This window comes from Vanellus vanellus (genome assembly GCF_965231255.1).
Source record: "Vanellus vanellus genome assembly, chromosome: 2".
Lineage (NCBI taxonomy): Eukaryota > Metazoa > Chordata > Aves > Charadriiformes > Charadriidae > Vanellus > Vanellus vanellus.
This window is the reverse complement of record NC_138906.1, coordinates 61,534,681-61,557,473: the sequence shown is the minus strand read 5'-3', so window position 1 is coordinate 61,557,473 and position 22,793 is coordinate 61,534,681. Positions and strand designations below refer to the sequence as shown.

Below are 22,793 nucleotides of genomic sequence, written 5' to 3'. Positions count from 1 at the left end.
GCTAATGAGGTCACAGAGATGGCGCCAGATGCAAAGTTCTGTCAAAAAGATAGTAATAAAACCAGTTATCAAGCACAGTGTGAGGCTGTTCCTAACTGCCCTGAGCCAGCACAGGGGAGATGGTATGGAAAAGTTCATCTCAGAGGAGACTGGGACCAAGAATCTGTCAGAGAGGCAGTGCAAGCTGCTTACTTAATTTACTACTCTTTGCTCTTAAGTTAGAGATTTTGAGAGACAAACAGTTCATTTCCCACAACGACTGCTGCATTATATACCATACATCCAATCACAGAATCACAGAATCTCCTAGATTGGACTAGATGATCTTACAGGTCTTTTCCAATCATCAACCTAACACTGACAAGCCCACCACTAAACCATGTCCCTAGTACTCTACACGACCCTTAAATACCTCCAGGGATGGGGACTCCACCACTGCCCTAGGTAACGTGTTCCAATGCCTGATGACCCTTTCAGTAAAGAAATTCTTCCTAATATCCAATCTAATGGTTATACTCCTACAGAAGTCAGTGACTAAGTAGCTAAATCTGTTACTATTTAACTTTTAAAAGAGAAGTATTTAATACTTCTATTAAATGGTTGTGTCATATTTACCTTGAGAACCTAGTTCAGAGGACTGACTGAAGGAGAATTTGCATGACTGGTAATAGAGACTGGAAAAAATTCCCAGGAAAATGAAGCTAGTCACTGCTTCAGCTGTGAATGCAGTAGAATGCTTTCATGTGTGATCATTACCCAGTGAGAATTCTGACAAGGTTAATGTAACTTCATATAAAACAAAGCCACCAGCCAAAACTCTTGTGAAAATCTGATGGCGAGCCAGCTGTATTATGTTGAATTTAGAAATGGAAAAGAGAATTATATTCCAATACCATCTTGGAAAACATACCTTTCAACTGCCTTTGCTGCTTCTTCATAGAGTTCTTCCTGACAATACATTTTAATTGCCAGATCAAACTCCTCAATTTGTTCATAACATTCAGATGCTTCTTTGTAGCACTGGCTTTTCTGATAGTAAACTGCAGCATCTTTCATCTGCAATGCAGAAGTCAGTAATGAAACTGAAGTGCTCTGAACAGTAAAAACTACATGAATAGAATAAATTTAGTAATTCCATCATCTATCACTTTAATAAACTGTAATTAAAGTATCTGAATGTAATTAAATACATATTAAAATAACCATCATTAAAGCTGAACAGATTTTTAAAAAACCTTCAAAATATTTGTGCCGAAAAAACTAGAATGTAAAATTAAAGGTATTATACAGGATTTCCAAAGTACTTTTTATTCACCCAGTTCTGCCTGTTGTTAAAAAACACCACACACACTTCTGTTGACTTGCACATTTCTCAGAGTCAACAGGATTAAATTAAAATGGTTATAGATGCAGAATGGCAACCCTAACCTTGTATCTTAAACTTTAAATATTTGGGAGCAATTACTTTACATTCTTTTAGTAATTATTGTTAGTACATTACTTAATCCTTGCAAGTTTCAAAGTTCCACTTAGATGGCTGTAATCATTGAAGTTTCAGTATCATCAGAGTACTGACTGAAGTAACAGCTTAAGTTTCATGAAATTGGTCATTAATTAACTTTCGACTGCAAAGCAGAAATGACTGATGGTAAAATTAGAGGAAAGCCAAAGGAAAAAAAAAAAACCCTAGACTGCCTAATTGCATCATTGTCCTCTTCGTTCCTCTTCTGGCTATTCTATGACAAATGCTTCCTCTTGAACAGCCCGACTTAAAGAGTTGTTTTAGTTCAGCTACTATTATGTCACAGAAAAAATACTATTACCTTATGAGTAATATGAGGGGGGAAAAAAAGCTGTAGGAAAAGGAAAGTGATAAGGAGAGCATAGTTTGGAGGATTTAATACCTTTCCTAACTTTTTACACAGTTCTGCACAGAGCCGGAACTCCTTTGACTGAAAAAGACATTTTAGTGACAGTTTTGGTTCTCCACATTCCAAGTAAGTTTTAGCCAATGTCATATACTCCATCTGTTTTTCCCTGTAGAAAGTAAGAGAAAATTACCGCTTACATCCAAACCAACACTGACATCATGTGTTCTTCTTCATACATAACCTGACGAGGTATTACCTTACAATTAGTTATATTTTGAGCTGACACTGTTCTGTCCAGAAGTCTGTTCCAGAATCTCACTGTTCTGGCAGTAAAAGCGATTTAAAAAAAAAATAAAATTCTAAAACTAAAGTATACTGGTGTGGTTTTGTGCTGCTTCTCTTTTCTAGCTTAACTTGTTCCTTCTTCCTTTCTGTTGTTTAGCCCCAGTGCCATTAAAGGCAACAATGAAATTTGGTCTCAGCCTTTGTCCTGTATAACTAAACAGGTCCAGCCTTCCTGGTATCAACGCAGCATGTCTACTTTCTTCCCAGACCTAGTCTGAATTCATCATTCTTGAGTCTGGAGGATCAGAATCCTACAGAGCATTTCATACTGTAGAGCACAGAGGAATCTTGCTTACGCTTTATACACCAGCGTTAACACCTCTACAAAAAAAAAAAATATGCCATTTTCACAGCTTCATTATCACACATGTTCTGTCAACTTAACATAAACTAACACACCAAATTTCTTCTCCTCAAATTTCATTCAGTTGACAAGCACCCCAACTTACAGCCAACTGAAAAAAAGGTTTTTCAGTCCCATCAACATATCCTCTGTGATCACGAAATTTTATGAGTATCCTTATACTTCTAGACAGGTGTCCTGGTTTCAGCTGGGAAAGAATTCATTTTCTTTCTAGTGATTGCTGTGAAAGGCATGTCAATAATGCCTGTTGGTTTTACTTGTTGCTAAGTGATGTTTACACTATTCAAGGACTTTTTTCAGCTTCCCACAGAAGCATAGACAGAAGGATGTAATGGCCAATGAAATATTGCATACCATAGACGTCATGCTCAGTAGATAAATGGGGGTTAGCTGCTGGGGGAAAATCTGCGATCACTGCTCAGGATGGTGCCAATTCACCAGGCAGTGCGAGTGACCCATGTCATTATTATGACTGGTGTTATTGTTATTTTTCTATTTCTGTTACTGTTTCTATTAAACTGTCCTTATCTCAACCCATGAGGTTTTTTTCTCCCTGTCCCCTCCTTTTTTTCCCCTCTTCCCCCCACCCTTCTGGGGGGTTGGTGAGTGAGCAGCTGCATGGTTCTAGTTGCTGGCTGGGGTTAAACCGTGACACCAGAGCCACTAATATAAAACAGGTAATTAAAAAAGGTAAAACCTTGATTAACTCCAGTAATAACATTTCTCCCGACCTTCCCCCTTCTCCCTTCAGTGCTGGCTTCCTCTGCTCTAGTCATTCCTTACCCACTCTGCTATCCCTGCTAGTTTTCAGCCTCCCCAGCATGAACAGGAGTTAATTCACTTAGGTCTGGAGTCCTCCCCATGAGGTTTTTTCCTGTCTTATTTGAGACAAGTCCCAAACAGTTTTTCAGCTTCTTCAGGAAACTGCAAACTTTCTCCCCTGTCAAACCCTTGAGCTATTTTGCCCAGCCGACAGCATGAACTAAATGATCCATCTCAAAATCTGTCCCTTTGAAACTGCCCTTTGGTTCAGACCTAGTTATGCTTGTTTAGGTTAGATTGGCTCTGACACTAATTTTAACTCAGAACTCCCTTTTTGTTCGCAGCTTTTCTTCCCTGATATACAACGCCATTCCTTCTTCTTTGTTAAGTGAATATGCAGTGGGATTAACTGGAGTTGAGCACTGCTGATGGCATATGCTCTTCTATCTGTATCTAAGAATATAAAGCCTCTTGAGGTAATCCAAATCCTGTTGCTTTTCTCTCACAGAACCAGTAAGGCCCTTCAAGGGCCACGTTCGGTTTGGACAGCAGTCCCCCAGATCCTGTTGGAGCTGTGCTAGACTTTCCAGTTTCTTAAATCTCTTTTGCCACCCATAGACAAAGATGTGAAGACACCTTGCCCGTGTGGTTCTCCCATGTCTCCGGTCTGGTCCCACAACTGTGGTGGGAATCTCCCCACACGCACACATCCATGAGGTCCGGCACCGCAGAACAACACTCGCTCATCTGCGTTTACACCTACCTGGGGCTGCATTTCTTTGAGTGCACTTTGAGGACAGCATCGTGTGCCAGGGCCAGTTTTGACTTCTCAGCTGCTCCTCCCTTTTGGTAACACTTGGCTGCCACCTGGGGTGAAATCATACACAGCAGTCACACATATGCCTCCCACCCATGGCTTATCACATACAGGCAATACTTAATTTTACAGGCACTGGAATGGAAAAGAGAAAGACTGGCAGGGTGCTGGGAAAAAGGAAAAGGTAAAACATTGTGGTATATTTTAGGACAAAAAGAAAAGCTTTAAAGGCAGTCCACGTGGGACTGTCACAATTAGAATTTTAATTACAGTGTTTTACATGGAAGTAGTGAAAGCAAAATTCCTGGTAGGCAGGTAGAACAAACAGCCCATGCAATTCGAATGATGGCCTAAACCATTAATTGGTAAGTCACCAGGCATCTACCACATAAATTCTATTAATAAAAGTTAGGAAAACCAACGTGTGCAAAGTTAAATTGAAAACCATGGAACATTTCTTCATGCTTTTACCATAGCAGGCCCTTTCTGTGATAAGCTAAAGAGGAACAGTGGGAATTACCATGCTCCTGTTAAGGTTTGTTTCATTCTGCAATACCGTTATTTCTTTATTCTGTCCATTAATTTAGTATTTGCTTCTGTTTGGAAATTGCACATTGCAAGCCACTCTTAGAACTGCCAAATTCACCAGATAATTTCTTCTTAATGGGGCAATGATAAGCAAAGATCAGGGTTATAAAGAAAACAGAGTAGCAGATAATATAGCTAATACATTTCAGATTTCAAGATTAAATGTTTTCAGTTGTGTGGTTTTTATCTAAACACTTTTCTGTCCATTTAGAAAATTGCTTTTTTATTTCCAAGGGGAGATAAAGACTGTCTGTATAGTGGCAGCTGATTATTTTGATTTTTGCCTTGTTATAAATTTCTACTTTCCATAGAAAAAAATTGTATGTTGCTATCAGCAAAAAATGGAAGATTTCCTTCTTCCATGATGAAAAAAAGTATCGAAAATTTTATTTCACAAAGTCATAGAACCATAGAATATCTCAAGTCAAGAGACTCATAAGGATCACTGATTTCAACTCCATGCTCCTCAAAGGACTACCTAAAACTAAACCATACAACTAAGAGCATCGTCCAGATGCTCCTTGAATTCTGACAGGCTTGGTGCTGTGACCACTTCTCTGGGGAGCCTGTTCCAGTGACCAACCACCCTCTCAGTGAAGAACATTTTCCTAATGTCCAGTCTGAACTTCCCCTGATGCAGCTTCATTCCATTTCCTATCACTGGCCACCAGAAAGAAATCAGCACCTCCCCTTACGCTGCCCTCCTTGAGGAAGTTGTAGAGTGCAATGCAGTCACCCCTCAGCCTTTTCTCCAAGCTGAATAAGCCAAGTAACCTCAGCTGTTCCTTATAAGTCTTGCCCTTGAGACCTTTCACCATCTTGGTCACCCCCTCTGGGCACACTCTGATAGTTCGATGTCCTTCTTATATTGAGGGGCCCAAAACTGCACACAGTACTTGAGGTGGGGCCACACCAGTGCAGTGTAGAGTGGGACAATCACCCCCTTTAACCAGCTAGCTATGCTGTGCTTGATGCACCCCAGGACACTGTTGACTCATATTTAACTTGCCATCAACCCAACCCCCCAGGTCTCTTTCCACAGAGCTGCTCTCCAGTCTCTCGTCCCCCAGTTTGTCCGTATAACCAGGATTACCCTGTCCCAGGTGCAGAATCTGGCACCTGCTCTTGTTCAGTATCATATGGTTGGTGATTGCTCAGCTCTCTAGCCTATCCAGATCTCTCTGTAAGGCCTCTCTACCCTCAACAGCTCCTCCTAGTTTAGTATCGTCAGCAAACTTACTTAATGTACATTCAATTCCTGCATCCAGATCATTTATAAAAACATTAAAGAGCACTGACCCTAAAATTGAGCTCTGGGTGACTGGCCACCAGCCTCATATTACCCAATTTACTATAACTCTTTGAGCCCAACCCATCAGCCAATTGCTCACCCGATGTATTATGGACTTAGTCTAGCTGTGTCCTGGACAGCTTGAACTCTAATTGACCTTTGGCCACACGAATTTTCTCCCTACAGTGGCAAACAGTATCTCTGTAGTCCTCCTGTGTCGCCTGTCCTTGTTTCCCATATCCATACACTTTTCTTTTCTGCTTAAGTTCTACAAGATCCCTGCTTAGCCAAGCCGGCCTTCTGCCCCACTTGCTTGACTTCTGACACTTTGGAATTGCCTGCTCATGTGCTCTTTAAGAGATGGCTCTTCAAAAGTGACCAGCATTCATGGACCCCAAGATCTTCAAAAGTAGATTCCCAGAGGACCTTACTAAGTAGCTCCTTCAGCAGCCCAAAGTCTGCTCTCCCCATATCCAGGGCTAAAGTTTTGCTGGCAGTTTTTCTCCTATTGCCAATGATTTGAGGCTCAACTACTTGTGGTCACTGTGACCAAGAAAGCCACCAATCACCACTTTGCCCATGAGCCCTTCTCTGTTTACAAACAACAAATCTAGGAGGGCACCTTTCCTAGTCAGCTCCCTTAGTACTTGCACCAAGAAGTTAACTTCAGTGTGCTCCAGAAATTTCCTGTACCTGTTTGTGTCCGCTCTATGATACTCCTAGTTGATGTCTGGGAAGTTAAAACCACCCATAAGGACAAGGGCAGTTGATATAAAGACATCCCTTAATTTCTTGTAGAATAATTCATTGGTGTTGTCATCCTGGCTGGGTTTTGCTTTTGTTCCATTAACTGTCATCCCATATCTGTATTGTATTAACTATGAATTTAGGAAATAAAAGACTGTAAAATCTCCATGTTCTTTAAATAGTCAGGGAATGAAACCATCATTTTGCTACTCTATCTGCAGTTTTCTTAGTGCTCCCTTGGTTCTTACACGCTGTTCCTTAATGTGTGTTTCGTACCCATCCCTAATTACTGTCCAAAAAAACATAAAAGGGCTCTGAGATCACCACCCAAATCAATATGCTTCCAAAAAATGTTTTCATTTTTACAGTAATGTGCAATGATAGAGTCAAGCATGCGGTTTAGATTCACAAATTCCAGTCGTTGCTAATAATTGTTTTTTTTCCAACCGCCTTTCATTTGTGCGCATTAAAATGTTTTTCACTCATTGGACTGCAAATTTCTGAGCAGTGAATTTTAGGTTACAGGCAATAGGCTTGCTCTCCCTGCTTACTGCTTGCAAGTCGTTTACATGTAGTCGGTAGACACCAACACAACTACAAGCCACAAACTAAGATACACTGCTACAGAGCAACTGAAGGTTTACAGATAATTTTATAGATGTAAAGAAAAAAAAAAAAAAAAAAAGTTTCAGAACAGTCAAGAATCCTTATTTCAAATAAACATTTGCTCCTACCTCCCAGAACTGATGTTTAGCATAGTAGTCTCCCTGTGCAATCCATTCTTCTGGCGTTGAAGTTTTAGCAAACATGCTGTCATCTAAGTCTAGAAGGTTAGGGGTAATCATTTTATGTTAAAATGGATAAACCACAGAAACCACCTATCATGTACCAAAACTAAGCATTAATATCTCATAATGTTCGAAGCTATGATTTGTGCTTACACCAGTAATGGTAACTGTGAGTTAAATACATGTTATCCCTCTCAATCGGCACTGAAAATCAACAAGTTGAGTTTGGTTTTGAAAGACATATAAAAATCATGCTTGTTTTTTGGACAAAACTTTGAGTAAATCCACTGTCTTTATAGAAAGCCAATTCTTTCATGTTATAAATCTCTTTTAGCTGGAATGCTTTTCCGTGAACAGCCTTCATTACCGTGCAGGAAAAACTATACAAATGACTTGGCAATGAAGTTATGTATTAATGTATACAACTGATCTTTAGAGCCAAAAGAAATAAGACGCACTGAAATCAGTGGAAACTTGCAAGAGCAGTTCTGAGTATGCATACTGTTAGAGGGACCAAGGAATTTAACCTTCTTTATTACACGACCTAAAAGCAAGAAAGCGTGAGTAGGCTGTCCTGCTTGACAGTCTTTTAAGAAAGTTTTAGGATAACTTTACCTTTCTTTTCATCTGCTTTGACAACCTGAACAAATTCTCTTTTGATGAAATACTTAAAAGCTGGAGCCCGTTTATCACTGTCTTCATCGAAGATCCAAAGATTGACCCTGGCTCTTGTAATGGCAGTATACAATTGCTTTAGTTCTCCATTCAGCATCTGAAGCAGAAGCAAAAACAACAGAAAAAAGGCAATACACCAAAATAAAATGAAATAAATGAAATGCCGTATGAGCTAAACTGTTAGAAAGAAGTATACTTTGCAGTTATAAAAAAACAGTGAATATATGCAGAACGAATAACACATAAGAAAGTATCTTTAAGCAAATCTAAATATTAAATATGTGATTTTTCAATCACATAAGCCATCGTCCAGCTAATTTGCATGCAACTACTGCTACAGCAAATCTAGCAGCTGCAGGTGTGACAGTCCATTTTCCTTCTAATCACTTGCCTGTATAATTATTCATTCTTTACCATACAATCCTGAAAATATCTGACTAACTAGATTTTAAGAAGTTTGCTTAATTTTAAGGTAGTGATACTGATCTGAAACCAGACTGAAGTAATAATATTGACAAGCTGATTTGCTATTTGTTTTAACCACAGTTGTTCTCTAAATATACCTATCTATTACACGTAGGTTTTATTCTCTTATCAAATTACTCTCGCAAAAAAAACCCTCTTATCTTTAAAAATCAAGATTATATTATACAAATGTGAACACCTACCAAAAAGATAGAGCAACCTCGATAAACATGGAACTATAGGATGAAAGGATTTCTTGCAGAAATTTCTCTGCTTCTAAGATTTAAGAATTTAGTTTATCTTCCCTGTTCCCAACGTTACAAAAAACTTACCTTGTACATTTCTACATTAAATGGAGTTCTTTTCGGCATACCAGTAGCATCCTCTAAAGGCATTTCGATTAGCAATTTGCTTCCTACTTGCACATCCGAATTGGGAGTATAAGAAGAAATGATCTTCCATTCTTTGCTAGCCTAAAATGTCAAGGAAATGAGGTTTACTTGTATGCAGCAATCGCTATTGCCCACATATGCAAAAGATAAGGTCATATGTTGTCATCGACCAACACCCCCCCCCCCCCCCCCCCCCCCTCGCAACTGAAGAAGGCTCAGAGGAGACGGATGGAAAAAAAAAATATTATCTCAGGGAAGACTGTAAAGAATGACAACCGCTTTTCATGAAGAAAGCTGAACTACTTCTCAATACAAGTGGTATTGGAGGGTAACCTTTGTTTGAGATACACAGCTGTACCAGGCAGTCATCAGGCTGAATAAAAAACTTTCCCCGAAATAGCTAGTAGACAGTAATACACTCCTGAGCCAGCCAGACCAACATGGGGAAGTCAAAATGTGGCTCGGCCCAGAGCGTGTAAAAGCTGAGCAACAAACAAAACAAACCTGGAAGAGTGCAACTGGCTTGAGCTGGCTTCAAGCTATGTATTACTTCCCGGGGACTGGGGATGCCCAGCATCGTGATGGTGGAACATATAGGGGACTGCTAATGGGAATCGCATTTGTATTGCGATTCTGCTGTATATTGCCATTGTTATATTACACTAGTCTTGTGATTTCAGGGTACTGCTGTATCCAAATAATATGCAACACCTAATATACTACATAAGTAAATTTGATATTAAACAAGAAAACCTCCTTGGGTAGACTATAAACTTTTAGCTAAACTTGAAGACGCACCCCTACGATAGACGGCCCATGTATGGGGAAAAGGAGGAAATCAGGTTACCCTCACCATGGACAAGGCTCAAGGTTTAGTCCTAGGGCCAGGGACTCTCCTACAAACCCCAATACTGCAGCAGGCAGACCCACTGTGGGGGTGTGCTGACTGCTGGGCCAGGCAGCTCCCTGCCCACCCAGGGCGAAAGGTAAATGGTAGTGGGGTAACGCTCACGAGTTGCAATCTGTCATGCTAAAATCAGCTACCTAAGACGTGTTGGATAGATCTTAGCCTGTAGGTCAGGATGGGCAGCCACCAAAACTCCTTAACACTACAAAAATGACAAGCTGGGTGAGTTGCAGACCAGCTGGCCCACAACTCGCCAACCTCCTTGTCACCGTAGCACCAAGGAGACTTGGAGCAGAGAGGATCCAGACAAACGGAGGCAAGTGGTTGCTGTCCTTTGGCTGGTGCACCGACAAGGCAGTTCTCTGAACAGGGACCCAATCATGCACCTTGGCAGGAAGAGGCAGTGGATTAACAAGAGGGAAATCTGGGACATCATCCTTGGCATGCGAGTCATCACCAGTGCTTGTGTAAACCATGATGAGGTGGAGCCCATGGACAAAACAAAGGGTTTGAAGCCATGGAGGTGGACCCAGCAGTATCCCATACAGGCACATATTCTCACCCTCACGGTGCCCAGGCAAGATGGCTGGTCATTCGTGCCATGAATGTATTAAGCTCAGTGTGCAACACCAGTATTCACTACTGCTGGTCTGAGCCAGGGAGTGGAATAGCACCTGCAAAGACACCCCCTTGGATGAAGGCTCAGAGATGAGCAGAAAAACACTTAGGGGGAGTATCTAAAAAAGCCTGGTCAGAGAATACGGGAATCTGAGATGGGGACATGTGAGAAATGTCTACAAACACGCACAGACATGCTAAAATATATGTTAAGTGTGGCAGCAGATTGGCGTTGTGCACTCTCATGCCAGGTAATAAATCACACCTAATTACACCTTTCTGCAGGTTCCTGAATCCCCACAAAACTAGCAACTCAGAAAATCATAAGTATATTAAGTTATGTTCATTTTTTCCCCTTTTAGGTACTTAATTGAAATCTGATTACATAGTGCCAAGTTTCTGGCACAAAATTAAAAATACACATAATAAGGCTGAAACAGCTTTTTATGATATATATATTTCAGAGCCTTAAGCAACCTGATACCAGTTAACTGTCTTCCAGCAGGGAAAAAACGCAGGAAACTTTTCTTGCGAAATGTATTTTGAAGTTAATATTGCAATAATTCACCAATCAAAACATTCCTAAGGCTGTCATGGATTATAAAATGACAACCAGCTAATGCTACCAGTTTGGTCAACAGCTTGCTGGGTTTTGGAGGTTTGGAGTTTTTTTCCATTTTGATTCTTCATTCAAATCTGCTTCTTGATACAAGACTCATTTCAAAACTAATTTTCAAGTCCAATAAAAAGAAATCCCAACACGTTACAAGCAGCACACATTTGCTGTGTTTACAACAGTTCACTTATTCAGATCTTCAAACCTAGAAAACCCCAGGCTGAGCTGCTTTCTTGCCTCCTTGTTTAGCTGCTCAAATCAACTCAATTACTCATGACTTGCAGCAAAATGGAGGAATTGCATGAAAACAGTTCTCCAGGCCTGACATACATTAGTCTAAGTTAAAATGCTCTGTAAAACTTAACTCTGTTAAACTGATTTTGCTAAATTCTGCTGAACGGTTCATTGCTTTTCTGAGTACAACTTGCATCACCAAAACCAAATTAACTTTGAAAAATCTGCCATGACAGCCCGTACTGTACTGTCCCCAAATCTCAGTAAGCCAGATAGAAGGTCATTTACCTCAAGCTCCTTCCTTCTACTCTCACCACATAATGTCCACTAACCTCTATGAAGAGCCACCAGTGAGCTGCCCTCAGTTTAGCTGTGGTTTTCATCTGCTGAAAGCCACATCTGAGACGCTGTTTTGAGGGCTCACACTGAATGTTTAATTGCAGAGCAACTCAGTCGTGGGCATTCTTGAGTCTCTGCAGGCACGTGCATGAAGGATGCTGCCTACTGCCTGGCTGGGGGAGAGGCGCGGGCGGGTGCTCAAGTGATGCTCCAGCAACAACAGTGAGGATGTTGTGGTTGATAGCTGTTTGCAAGGAGCTTCGAGGACAGCACCCCTGCTAGGTCTAGAGTTACAGGAAACCCTGGAAAGACAGGATCTGAGCTCTCTGGAGAAGCACAAAGGAGGGAAAGGGAGTACATAAGAAATATAAAACACAACACCTCCAGGAAAGGAAGTCTTCTTTATCTGAGGCCATTCTACGGGTGATGGTCTCCACTACAGACTGTAAGACCTTTTCAAGTTTCCTGACAACTCCTGATCTAGACCAGAATGAGTTTTCTGGAGCTAAGCTGTTGGTGGCTATAGAGCATGCTCCTCCTGGCCACCCCAACCACATACACACACTATTTGATCCTAAACATAATTGTATTACTAAGCTTTTAATTAAAAAAAAAAATATATATATCCTGTTTCATTTTGTCTGGGGCTGAGAAATGATTTCAAGTCCAGTGCAATTTTTTTGGTGCGCCAGCTCATGGACCAGAATGAGTTTTCTGGAGCTGAGCTGTGGATGGCTTCAGAGGATGCTCCTCCTCACCACCCCACCCCACCCCACCCACATACACACATTATTTGATTCTAAACATAATTGGTTTACAATTTTGTGGTGATACAAAGCAGGGGGTTGAAGGTGCTTTTTTGGGACCCAGAACTCCATTAGAAGGTAAAGAGTGATTAAGAGTGATGGGTGATGAAGAGTTCCTCCATCAACTGCTCTGACCTGAACAGGGAGCAACCAGGAGGGACACGCTGTAAGCTAGCGGAGTAGTCTTGGTATGCAGAAGTGTGTGTGTGCATGTGCGTGCACTGTTGTGTGAACCCCAAGGCTCTCCCTTAAACTGCAACAGCCAACCTGAAGGAAAATGCAGCACTAAGGGAAGACAGTCTCTATTCATAAACCTATGAGCCCTGTTTTCTACCATGGTGAAACCACCCATCCTCAGAGGAAACATGGAATCCTTCCCCATGTGGAAAGCCAATTAGACCACATGTAAAATCAAGACTTAAGAAAAAATGCAGAAAACAGATAAGAATTAAATACCTCTGAGTCTGTGAAAAAGTTGTAAAGGAGTACATCATCAAATTCCAAACCTTTTGCTTCATAAACTGTCAGTACAAGTGCTAAGCTAAGTTCCTTGGGTATCTTCTCCTTTGCAGTTTCATTTGCCACTAATACCACCTGTCATAAAATACAATAATAAAAAGAACATGTTAGGAAGCAAAAGAAAAAATGGTAACAGCTGCATAGAGAAAGCATACAAGCATGTCACGTTAATGCAAGAGCCTTCGTGAAACCAGACAACATTTAACACAGACATTCCAGCACACTCCACAAAAAAGGTCACAAAGCTGCCACTAGAAGACTAACAAATGCGTAGTATGAGCAGACACTTGTAGATCTGGTGTAAGAAAATTTGGAGTTGGAAAGGAATGGGACAAGCAACATCTGACGCAAAAAAGAAGAGAAATAGCCAGACATGTATTAAGAAGAAACAGAAACCAACACAATAAAGGTTTCTAAGTTTAAAAAGCATAATTTATCAGTGAGATACGAGGGCTTAAAAAAGAAAGTTGTGGGCAGTCAACATATAAAATGATGATTTAGCAACAGAGCTGGAAGAATCTGCAAAAAGCCGTATACCTAGGAAATGCAAACCTGATGTGCTCCAAATTCAATGGGTTGTGTTTTCCTTTTGTTGCCCCTCAGCAGAATTGCTAGGTCACTAACACTGCAGGACTCCAAGACCGTAGGTTTTGGTCCATCAAAGAGACCGCAATCCTTAGGAAGCCGATCAAAAGATTCTGGGAAATAATGCTGAAGCAAATCAACCACTCCAGATGCTAAACGGAGAATACCTGTAATAAGCAGAATACAGATTTTAAACGTCAGTCTGACTGTCTCATATTCTTTCGCAAACACACTTTTAAAAGATTTTTTTAGAATTTTGAAATCAAAAATCATCATGACAAAAACACTAGTCAGAGAACAGAGCAGCTGTAAGGTCCACTTTATGTTTCTGGCATTTTGAGTGGACCTCATTCTTCGGCCTGTAAAGATCAAAAAGCATGCTACAAAGGCTTAGCAGCATCCTCACAAAATGAAGATAATAAATGAGAAACAAATAAGAAAAGTAGAAGTAGCACACCAATGCTGCAAAGTCTAGTGGTTTAGGGATGGGACAACAGAAATAGGTAATGATTATTTTTTAGGTTTTCCTTCAAACAAATAAAGTCAGGACATGCAATAAGCATGAGTGTTCAAAAAAATGACAATTTAAAAGACATTCATTCTTTGTTTTCTAGTTGAGATATCAAAATAAAGAATTTGCATGTCAGAAAAAAGCTGACCATCTGATCTCTTAAAAGAAGAGGCCGCTTAAAATGCTTTGAATTGGCCAACAGAAAACTTGAATCAGAATAGCACAGGCTCAGATCATAAATAAATCTCTTACTCTACCTGAATGGGACCTGTAGTTCTGGTACAGGTGATATATCATTTTCGGTTTTCTAACACGCTGCTTCTTGTTCATGGAGTTCTTGCTTGCGTAATGAAACAGTGACCTCAGATCACTAAAACGAAAAGCAACTCCCTTCATTATGCTCTGCGCAGTGTCACCAGTTAGAAACATAGCATTAGGGTCATTGATGCACTTCATTAACAGTGCTAGCTCAGCTTGGGTGAAATCCTGTATCTCATCACCGTAAAACTCATGGATGGACCACGGCAGCTCCCTGAGCTTTGAGAGTCTTTGAGATAAATTATACAGCAAATCTTCTTCATCAAAGTAACCTCTCTGCGATAGTATCTGCTGGTAAAGACAAAAGAGGTGATAGATTTCACTCCTGTCTTCAGTGAAGTTTGGTGATCTCTTTCGGCCTAGCTTTTTGTACTGCTCCTCAGTAAGTTTACCCCCAAAGCAACTCAGTGCCTCAAAAGAGCCTTTCAGAAATGATTTTATTTCTTTCCAAACCAGTGCTGGATTGTACAAATTTTTGCCTTTTATCATTTTTGGCCATATTTCATTTGCAAATACATCATAAGTCACAAAAGTCCGAGGATCATTTTCCCTGGAGTACGCATCTGCAGCTCCTTCATCATCACCATATTCTGCTTCAACATTACCTTCTTCATCCTCGTCTTGCCAGTTTGGTACAACCAAGTCTTCCTGAGGACTCCAACCAACAATTATTCTTTTAAGGCTTCCATCTTCATTTCTCGGAAAGAATGGGTCAGGCATGGATGCATCCAGTAATAGCAACAACTGCTTGGAGGTTACAAACAGCGGAAAATTTTCATCTTTAATGTCTTGTAGCTTGTGAACATTTGGGTCCAGAGGTTTGAAGTGACAAGTTACCTTGGAAGACTTGCTAAGTTCAATGAAATTCTTCTGAACTTCTTGGCACAAGACAGGATTTTTTGTCACGAAGATCTGGTGCAGGTGCTCCAGCCTATTCAATGCTTCTGCGTTACGCATTTGGTCTTCTTCACGGTCATGACATGAATTCATTTCTGCACCAGCTGTGCCCACAGGAACCTTTTCATCCTCACTGTCCTGCTCTTGCTCGTCGCTCACCTGCTCTTCACCTGAATCATCACTGTCCTGTTTTAGTTCACTCTCTTCCTCCTCTAACCTAGCTTTTTCAGCCTCACTGCACTGTCTTTGCTGCCATGTTTGCCGCTCCAGCAGAGGACCATTTGCCAAGGTGGATTTTTCCCAGTATGAATAGAATTTCTTCCAAAGCCTATACAAACAGCAAGTCGTCTTCCCTGTCCCACTTCGCCCAATTAAAATGATTGGTTCCATGGGCTTGGGATTGAGGTCAATTACTGCATACTCCAACTCCCCAACTCGGAAAGGGTATTCAACAGAAGAATGTACATCATTTATAATGTTAAGTGCCATGTTAGTACTGAAGCTGTGAAATTTCATTATGTTGTATTCCAATTCTGCTGCGCTGGCTGGAGGGAAATACTCAGGTATGGTATGTTCTTTTGATTTTTCTGCCTCTGGGTCTTCAACATAACAACGTGGAACGCGCTTCTGTGTTGTTACATTGTGGTTCTGATGCCCTTCATTTATGCCCTTGAGCTTCTTCCTCAAGATGCAGGATAAACCACGATTATAGGAAATACATATATTATCTAAGACACGGTTCAGCTTGCAGTGGTCGAGAACAATGGCCCAAATTCTGATTATTTCCGTGTAAACTCTACCTGATTTTTCTGGAAGACTTTTTGTTTGTTCTGTCTCCATAATCTTTTCCGCACTCTCGCTGCAACGAGGAGAAAAGTCAATCGCAAGTTCCCATAGCATTCTTGCGCCTTTGCCCAACTTGGCTTCATACAGCTGGATATCAGCTTTCAAGTGTTTCAGTGGCTTCTGAAGGCCCCTAGTCCATTCCCCATTGCCAAGTTGCTTAATAGTCATTATAGTTTTAGTTTTCAGGTAATGAGGCACCGCTTTGCTGCCCAACGTCTTCAGCATTTCAGGAGTGCACTCAATTTCCCAGGTCATGTTATCAAACTCCTGCACATATGCCTCAATATCCAGAATCTTCCCCTTCTCTTCCTCTGGTTCTTCCTTCTCTCCATTAGGCAGGGCCATACTAAATTCCCCCGCTCTCTTCTTTTCCTCCCAATCATCCCCTTTTCTTTCAGAATAAGCTATGCTTCCACAAGGTTGTGAGGACTCACGTCTTCCCGCTTCCAAATTAGTCTGGGCTGAAGATGGCTTTTGTACCAGCAGATGATCCTTTCTCAGGGTGTCGCCCAATTTCAATTGCTGAACTAAAGCTGTGATTGCCTGCACTAGACTTTCTTGCAGCGTTAAGGGGCTATTTATTCTTTCTGTTTCCTGCTTTGCTAACTGACCTTTTTTTGTCTTTACAGAACACGGGGTTTTTAAATCATTAGGTGTTGGGTTGCCAGATGGTGCCTTTAACGAAGACCCAGATGAAGAACGCCCTGTGCTCTTTGGCTGTGAAGTCTCAGAGGCTGGAATGGGCTTAGATGCTTTAACCGACTGCCCTGCTATATCCTGCCGGTACTTCTTTTTCTCCATTGCAGCATTATTCCAGGCAAGTAGCAGTGGGTCGTTTTTTTTAATTCTGTGCCTCACATCTCTTCCTAATTTGTTTTTTATATTAAAGTTAACATCAAATTTTGCCAGTGACTCCATTATTCTCTTAGCCTGTTTTGAAAATCCTCTCTGAAAAACAACGTGCATCACTGTATTGCCATTCTCATCTTGTACGTTTGGATTAAGATATGGAAAGTCAGAAGGTCTTGAAGCAAAGAGATCAAGTAGATAGTTCAGGATGTTTAAACCAGTACCATCTGAAAGCAAGAGAACAAATCAAATTAAAAAAAATCACTTGCTTTACAAGGCTGCTGTGTAGATCAACAATTTTTAATACTTTTTGTTTTCTGCAGCTATTAAATGAAAATCAAATTGCTTTCAAAAGAACAAAAAATTACCTACATTTCATATTTGTAAAGCATGCTTGTTTGAAATAGCTCAAAACTGAGCGTTTCTAACATTCCGAGAAAACAATACAACAGCAGCAAGGCAAATCCCTAGTGCTGCAATTGTTCCTGTAGCATCAGTCAATTTCATTCCTTTTTTAACCTCTGGGCGCAGCCAGATTCGTTCATCTTCCAACATCAGCCCTGACTGCTACCCATGGTAGGCTGTTGACTCTTGTCATCTGGACAAGCAGCAGCTCTGGGTACTGCTCGGGGGTCACTTTAATATGCCACTCTGAAGTAATCTGCTGCAGATAACTTTGCTTTACTGAAATAATCTGTGGCAAATCCCAATTATTTCCTGATATCTGAGGTCCCTAGAGCAATTTCCTACACAATAAGATTAGTCCAATACCTCCCTGGGGGAAAAAAAAAAAAAAAAAAAAAAAAGAAATGTTCTACAGCTTTCTGGATTTAATCCAGATAATACACGTGATTCAAACCAGATAATATATGTGAAACATTTCGTACCTAACTGTAAAATAGTGACATACCAAAATAATTGTAAAGAAATTCCACCTCAAAAACTTTACACAGTGAGAAATACTTAAGAGAAGATATTGTCATTGGACTTCTTAATCTTTTGATTTACAATTTATAACTCGAGTATCTGTGCTTTTAATCTCTGTAAAGCTATTAAATGAAATTTTTGTGCTTTAAAAATGAATAAATTCAGTATTTTTAATTATTTTAATCCTTCAACTCAAAATTGCATTTTTTCCTGATTTAAAATCAGACCTGACATTGGGGCTTAATTTGATAGTCTATCTTAATTTCTTATATAAAAATGTAAGCCCTACAGTCCCCTCACTCACTCCTCCTCTGAACAAAACTTTGCTTGTTTTACAACTGAACAAAAACTGGGAAATAGATTTCAGTTGTCACTGTAGGATTTCCTTCAAAGTCTGCTGCCATTGCTCTGCCTTTACCTTTGCTTCTTCCTAGATTCTTCCCGTCTACTTCGTTCCCACCTAGTACACATTTTACAGGGTTTCAGAGAGAAGCTTTCCTTTCTAAATCAGCTTGATTAAACAAGAATACGTTCGCAAAACAGTAACTGACGGAGACGTTACAGCTGCTTGATTCCCCCTGGTCTCGAGCTGCCATTAACTCTCCTCACAGTCCCACAGCCACTGCGACCACAAAGCAGAACACATCAGCTTAACAAAGATTGGTGCGTACCCTCTGGCCTGCAAATTTTGGGGCTGAGACGCAGTCAAACATCCTGATCTGCTGCTACCACATCAGTAGACGGCAGCAGAAGGGCTGGAGAGGTGAGACATGGGGACGTTTTCAACAGTTGCTGTGAAAATGAAGGGTGCACGTCTGCTGGAGGCCCTTCTGTCCCCTAGGCCCAAGCACACAAAAGCCTTACCTCTGTTATCTAAACAGATGGAAACCGCAGCATGCAAAGGAGTATCTCCTTGTGCGATGGAGACATTTTGAGGATCTGCACCTTTGGTCAGCAGCAAATACACCAGTTCAAAATAATTCTTTCTGAGGCATATTTGCAGTGGTGTTTCAGAGGTGGTTCCAATCCCATCCGGCAGAGCTGGTGTGAAGGACATGAAAATATCAAGGGTCAAATCCGATACGCCAGATGTGCAAACTACAGAAAGTTCTAAACAGATGAAGGTACATGCTGATTGCTGAGCAAGCGACATTTTTTTTTTTTTTGGTCAGCTTTTTGCACGTATCTGTTAAAGAGTTATTGACTAAGAAAATCTTCAGAATGTCCCCTGATCTCCTATTAAGCTGAGCAAACTGTCCTCCTGTTGTGACAGGAAGACAGAAAGGCCAGAAGATATCTTCTTCAAGTAAGTCAGTCACTGACCGAAACAAGAAGCCTCCTTGCACCTCAGGCACTCACAAGGCTGCAGCAGGACTGTGTGTCCATAATTTATAGCTAAAATCAAGTTATTAGATTAAATTAAAAATGCCACAGTAATCCGAGGAATAAACCTCATGCAAAACAAGAAAAAAGATGATGTCCGCACTGTAGCTAAAAGAAGACAGACATCTTTTCTTTGAAAACACTGAAGTAGTCAATTACTTGTAACATAACAACAGACCGAACCCAAAGACTGTGGTTTACAGTTTCTATCAATCAGGACAATATTGTGGCTGAAGACAGAGAAATTAAAAACCAAAGAAACTACAAGCAAATGAGCAAGAATAATCTTTGGTCTTTTACCTTTTACCAACCCTGACAGCCAAATTCCATTTGAAAAACATCTTCCATCCCATGTAGCCTTAACAGCTTCCCTATGTTGCACGCCGCAGATGCAGCCAGTGGACTGCACTCCAACAAGCTGCTGCACTTATACAGAGCCACAAAAAACACGCGTTGGTATTTCTGAAACCATGGTGCTCCAAACATACCAAATAAAATATCAGATCTATTATAACACATTAACACTGCATAGTTTTTCACCTCCTCGTTCAATCAAGCATCTTATGAGCTGCACTTGCTTATCCGATCTGTCACACCGTTGGATAACGTTGCCGATGTCAACATCTGAAAGACTGCAGTTTCTGAAGAGTCCTCCACCTGACGGTTCTTCCCCACTGGCTTTCCCTGTTAGCAGCAGCAAAACTTTGTGCCACATTTGCTTCTCCAGCAACTGTTTTATGAAGCTGTTAGCACAGGCATGGGAGATGTTGCAAACCACCCCTTCAGGGATTTCTGCAAGACAGGCAAGACAATGTAACTCGCTCAAAACACACAATAAAACCAATCTCACTGTAAACTAATTTCAGAATAGTGAACTCATTAAATTGAAACTACGAAACAGCAAAATGCAATGCTTGCATCTTTTTGCCCTGATGCTGACAGCCAAATAAGTTTGAACATTTTGATTTATCATACCGAAATTTTGTGCATGTTCCGGTGTTTCAAAGTGCAAAACACAACAGTAAAAATAAGTAAAAGCACATTGCTCCAGTAATATCAGGTGCAGAAACAGGGAAGGGAAGGGAAGGAAGGGTAAGAGAGCAAAAACTGTATGTTAACAGCAACAACATTTTTCATAGCAATTAAGTTCTGTGAAGGGAAGAAATAGGAACTCACCGTACCTTTCACAGAAGACAGCAGTTTCAGAAATTGCTTAACTGCATCTTCCTTCAATACATTTTTATGATGTGCTCCATTTTCAAATTTGTAGAACTGGACGAACCGTTCAAGAACATCCAGGAGAGAATCTGTATCAGCTATTGCTCTGCTTTCATTTTCCCCTGCAAAACATTACAGAAATTGAACCCCCAGTTCTTTGCTGGCATGTTTTCGGGGCAGGACTGTAATACATTACATCGCAGGGCTCTGAGAAACATGCAGTGGCAGGTTAAAATCAGGTGGCTGAAACTCTTGCCAAAGGCAGTCCTGTGATGGACTTCATACACCAAAGATATTTGATCCACTCATCGAATACACTACCATAATACACTAAGCCGAAAGTTAACATAGCTCACAAGTTGATCTGCATGCAGGAAGGGCACTGCTGCCTCGCAGTGATATAATTGTTCAGAATTTTTAAAGTAGATGACTAAAACCGGTAATGTTTTCAGCATAGTTTTAACCAGGTGTCCTCAGCTTGTCTGATTCCTCAGGGGCATTTAAGAAATACAGCCGTAAAATAATTTGTCCTCTTACAAGAGAAAAAAAAAAACAAACAAACAAACCCCACCGCATCAAAATCATATCTACAGGTTTAAGAGATACTTAGGTAATGGACGATGGCAGATTTTGAATTATGTCCTAATAAATGCCCTTAAACACCAGCAAATTCTGGTCTCCACAGGTTATGCTTTGGGCTAATACAGTAATACTGCTAATACAGGTGTCACCTTAAAGTACTGATTGATTAGTGAAAGGGAAAACAAGCAGATCAGGCACCAAGCCATCACAGACAGGCTGTACCAAAGAAATGCTTTCAGGTTGAACGATGTCTATGCTTGGGACTTATTTTTAAACAGCAGTCTAAACCATGGCTTGAAAAGATCAGCTGCCTGATTTACCTCCTCAGTCTCTGAACCTCAAAGTCCTGCAGAAACATCTTGCCTATCGGGCCAATCCATCAATTCTCATGTGGATACTCACAAGAGCTTCTCCAAATGACCTCCTATGACTGGATCTTCTGCTGGAAATGTCTGTGGCCTGCTACAGTCTCTTTCCGAGCTAGGATGTAAGCAGCAACCAAGCTGTAGTGCCATGCTGCCAAGAAGGTGCATCCTACAGAGACCCTCCAGTCCTGAGGGTAGACAGCTCCCTATCTCCTGCCCCAACTAGCATCTCGCCAACCATACTGCAGTACAGACAGCTCAGGCTTGTTCCATTTGTTAGGGCAGACAAGAATCACAGAATCATAGAATGGTTAGAGTTGGTAGGGACCTTCAAGATCATCTAGTTCCAACCCCCTTGCCATAGGCAGGGACACCTCCCACTAGACCAGGTTGCTCAAAGCCCCATCCAACGTGGCTTTGAACACCTCCAGGGATGGGGCACCTACAACTTCTCTGGACAACCTGTTCCAGTGTCTCACCACCCTCGGAGTAAAGAATTTCTTCATAATATCTAATCTAAATCCACCCTCTTCCATTTTAAAACCAGAAACTAGGTAAGGGTTAGCCAGTCTCGATACTGTCACACTGGGGTGGTATTGTACCATTTATGTTTTCCCACGCTCATTTATTGGCATGGAAGAGCAAATTCCCATTATTTGGGCAATCACACTTGATATAATTTTCCATTCTGGAAACTAACGTAAAAAAAAAAAAAAAAAAAAAAAAAAAAAAACAACAGACAAGTCAGAATCCTTTTCAGAACTGACAGGCTATTATAAAAAAGCAGACTGGAAACCAGTTTATCACCCCAATTGACGAAATTTCATCTTAGCACTTCAGAGCTTCACTCTTGTCAATATTTTTTGTTATTAAAAGCATTTTAAATACGCCACCAACACTTGAACTTTCCAAAAACTAAAGTGAAGGTAAAAGGTTAAAAATGACAAAGCACCAAAAAGAAGCAGTTTCTATGGCGGATGAGCCTCATGATAAGGATGAGGAAAAAAAACCCAGTGGCTTACAGTAACTTAGAGCACCTTGTAGTTACTTATTGCATGATACACCAAGAAGATCAGTTGGACAGCATTCACCTTCAGGCAAGGACAAAACATTCATCATTGACTGACGTGAGGAGAACAGGGTGACAACTCATAGGAAAAGTTACATA

At 40.7% G+C, this 22,793-nt stretch overlaps 1 protein-coding gene across 1 annotated transcript in view; it reads right to left on the bottom strand.

Annotated features, from left to right (window-relative positions):
* Window positions 1–22,793, bottom strand: part of TRANK1 (tetratricopeptide repeat and ankyrin repeat containing 1) — a 54,857-nt gene that overhangs the window by 7,959 nt on the left and 24,105 nt on the right. The window contains exons 10-21 of the mRNA XM_082480016.1: window positions 20,642–20,800; window positions 20,001–20,252; window positions 18,942–19,118; window positions 14,498–17,377; window positions 13,697–13,896; window positions 13,082–13,219; window positions 9,046–9,186; window positions 8,189–8,345; window positions 7,520–7,608; window positions 4,106–4,209; window positions 1,905–2,037; window positions 911–1,056 (exon numbers count right to left, since the gene is read on the bottom strand). Coding sequence (XP_082336142.1) covers window positions 911–1,056; window positions 1,905–2,037; window positions 4,106–4,209; window positions 7,520–7,608; window positions 8,189–8,345; window positions 9,046–9,186; window positions 13,082–13,219; window positions 13,697–13,896; window positions 14,498–17,377; window positions 18,942–19,118; window positions 20,001–20,252; window positions 20,642–20,800 — 4,576 coding nt within the window. The remainder of the gene's footprint in view (window positions 1–910; window positions 1,057–1,904; window positions 2,038–4,105; window positions 4,210–7,519; window positions 7,609–8,188; window positions 8,346–9,045; window positions 9,187–13,081; window positions 13,220–13,696; window positions 13,897–14,497; window positions 17,378–18,941; window positions 19,119–20,000; window positions 20,253–20,641; window positions 20,801–22,793) is intronic.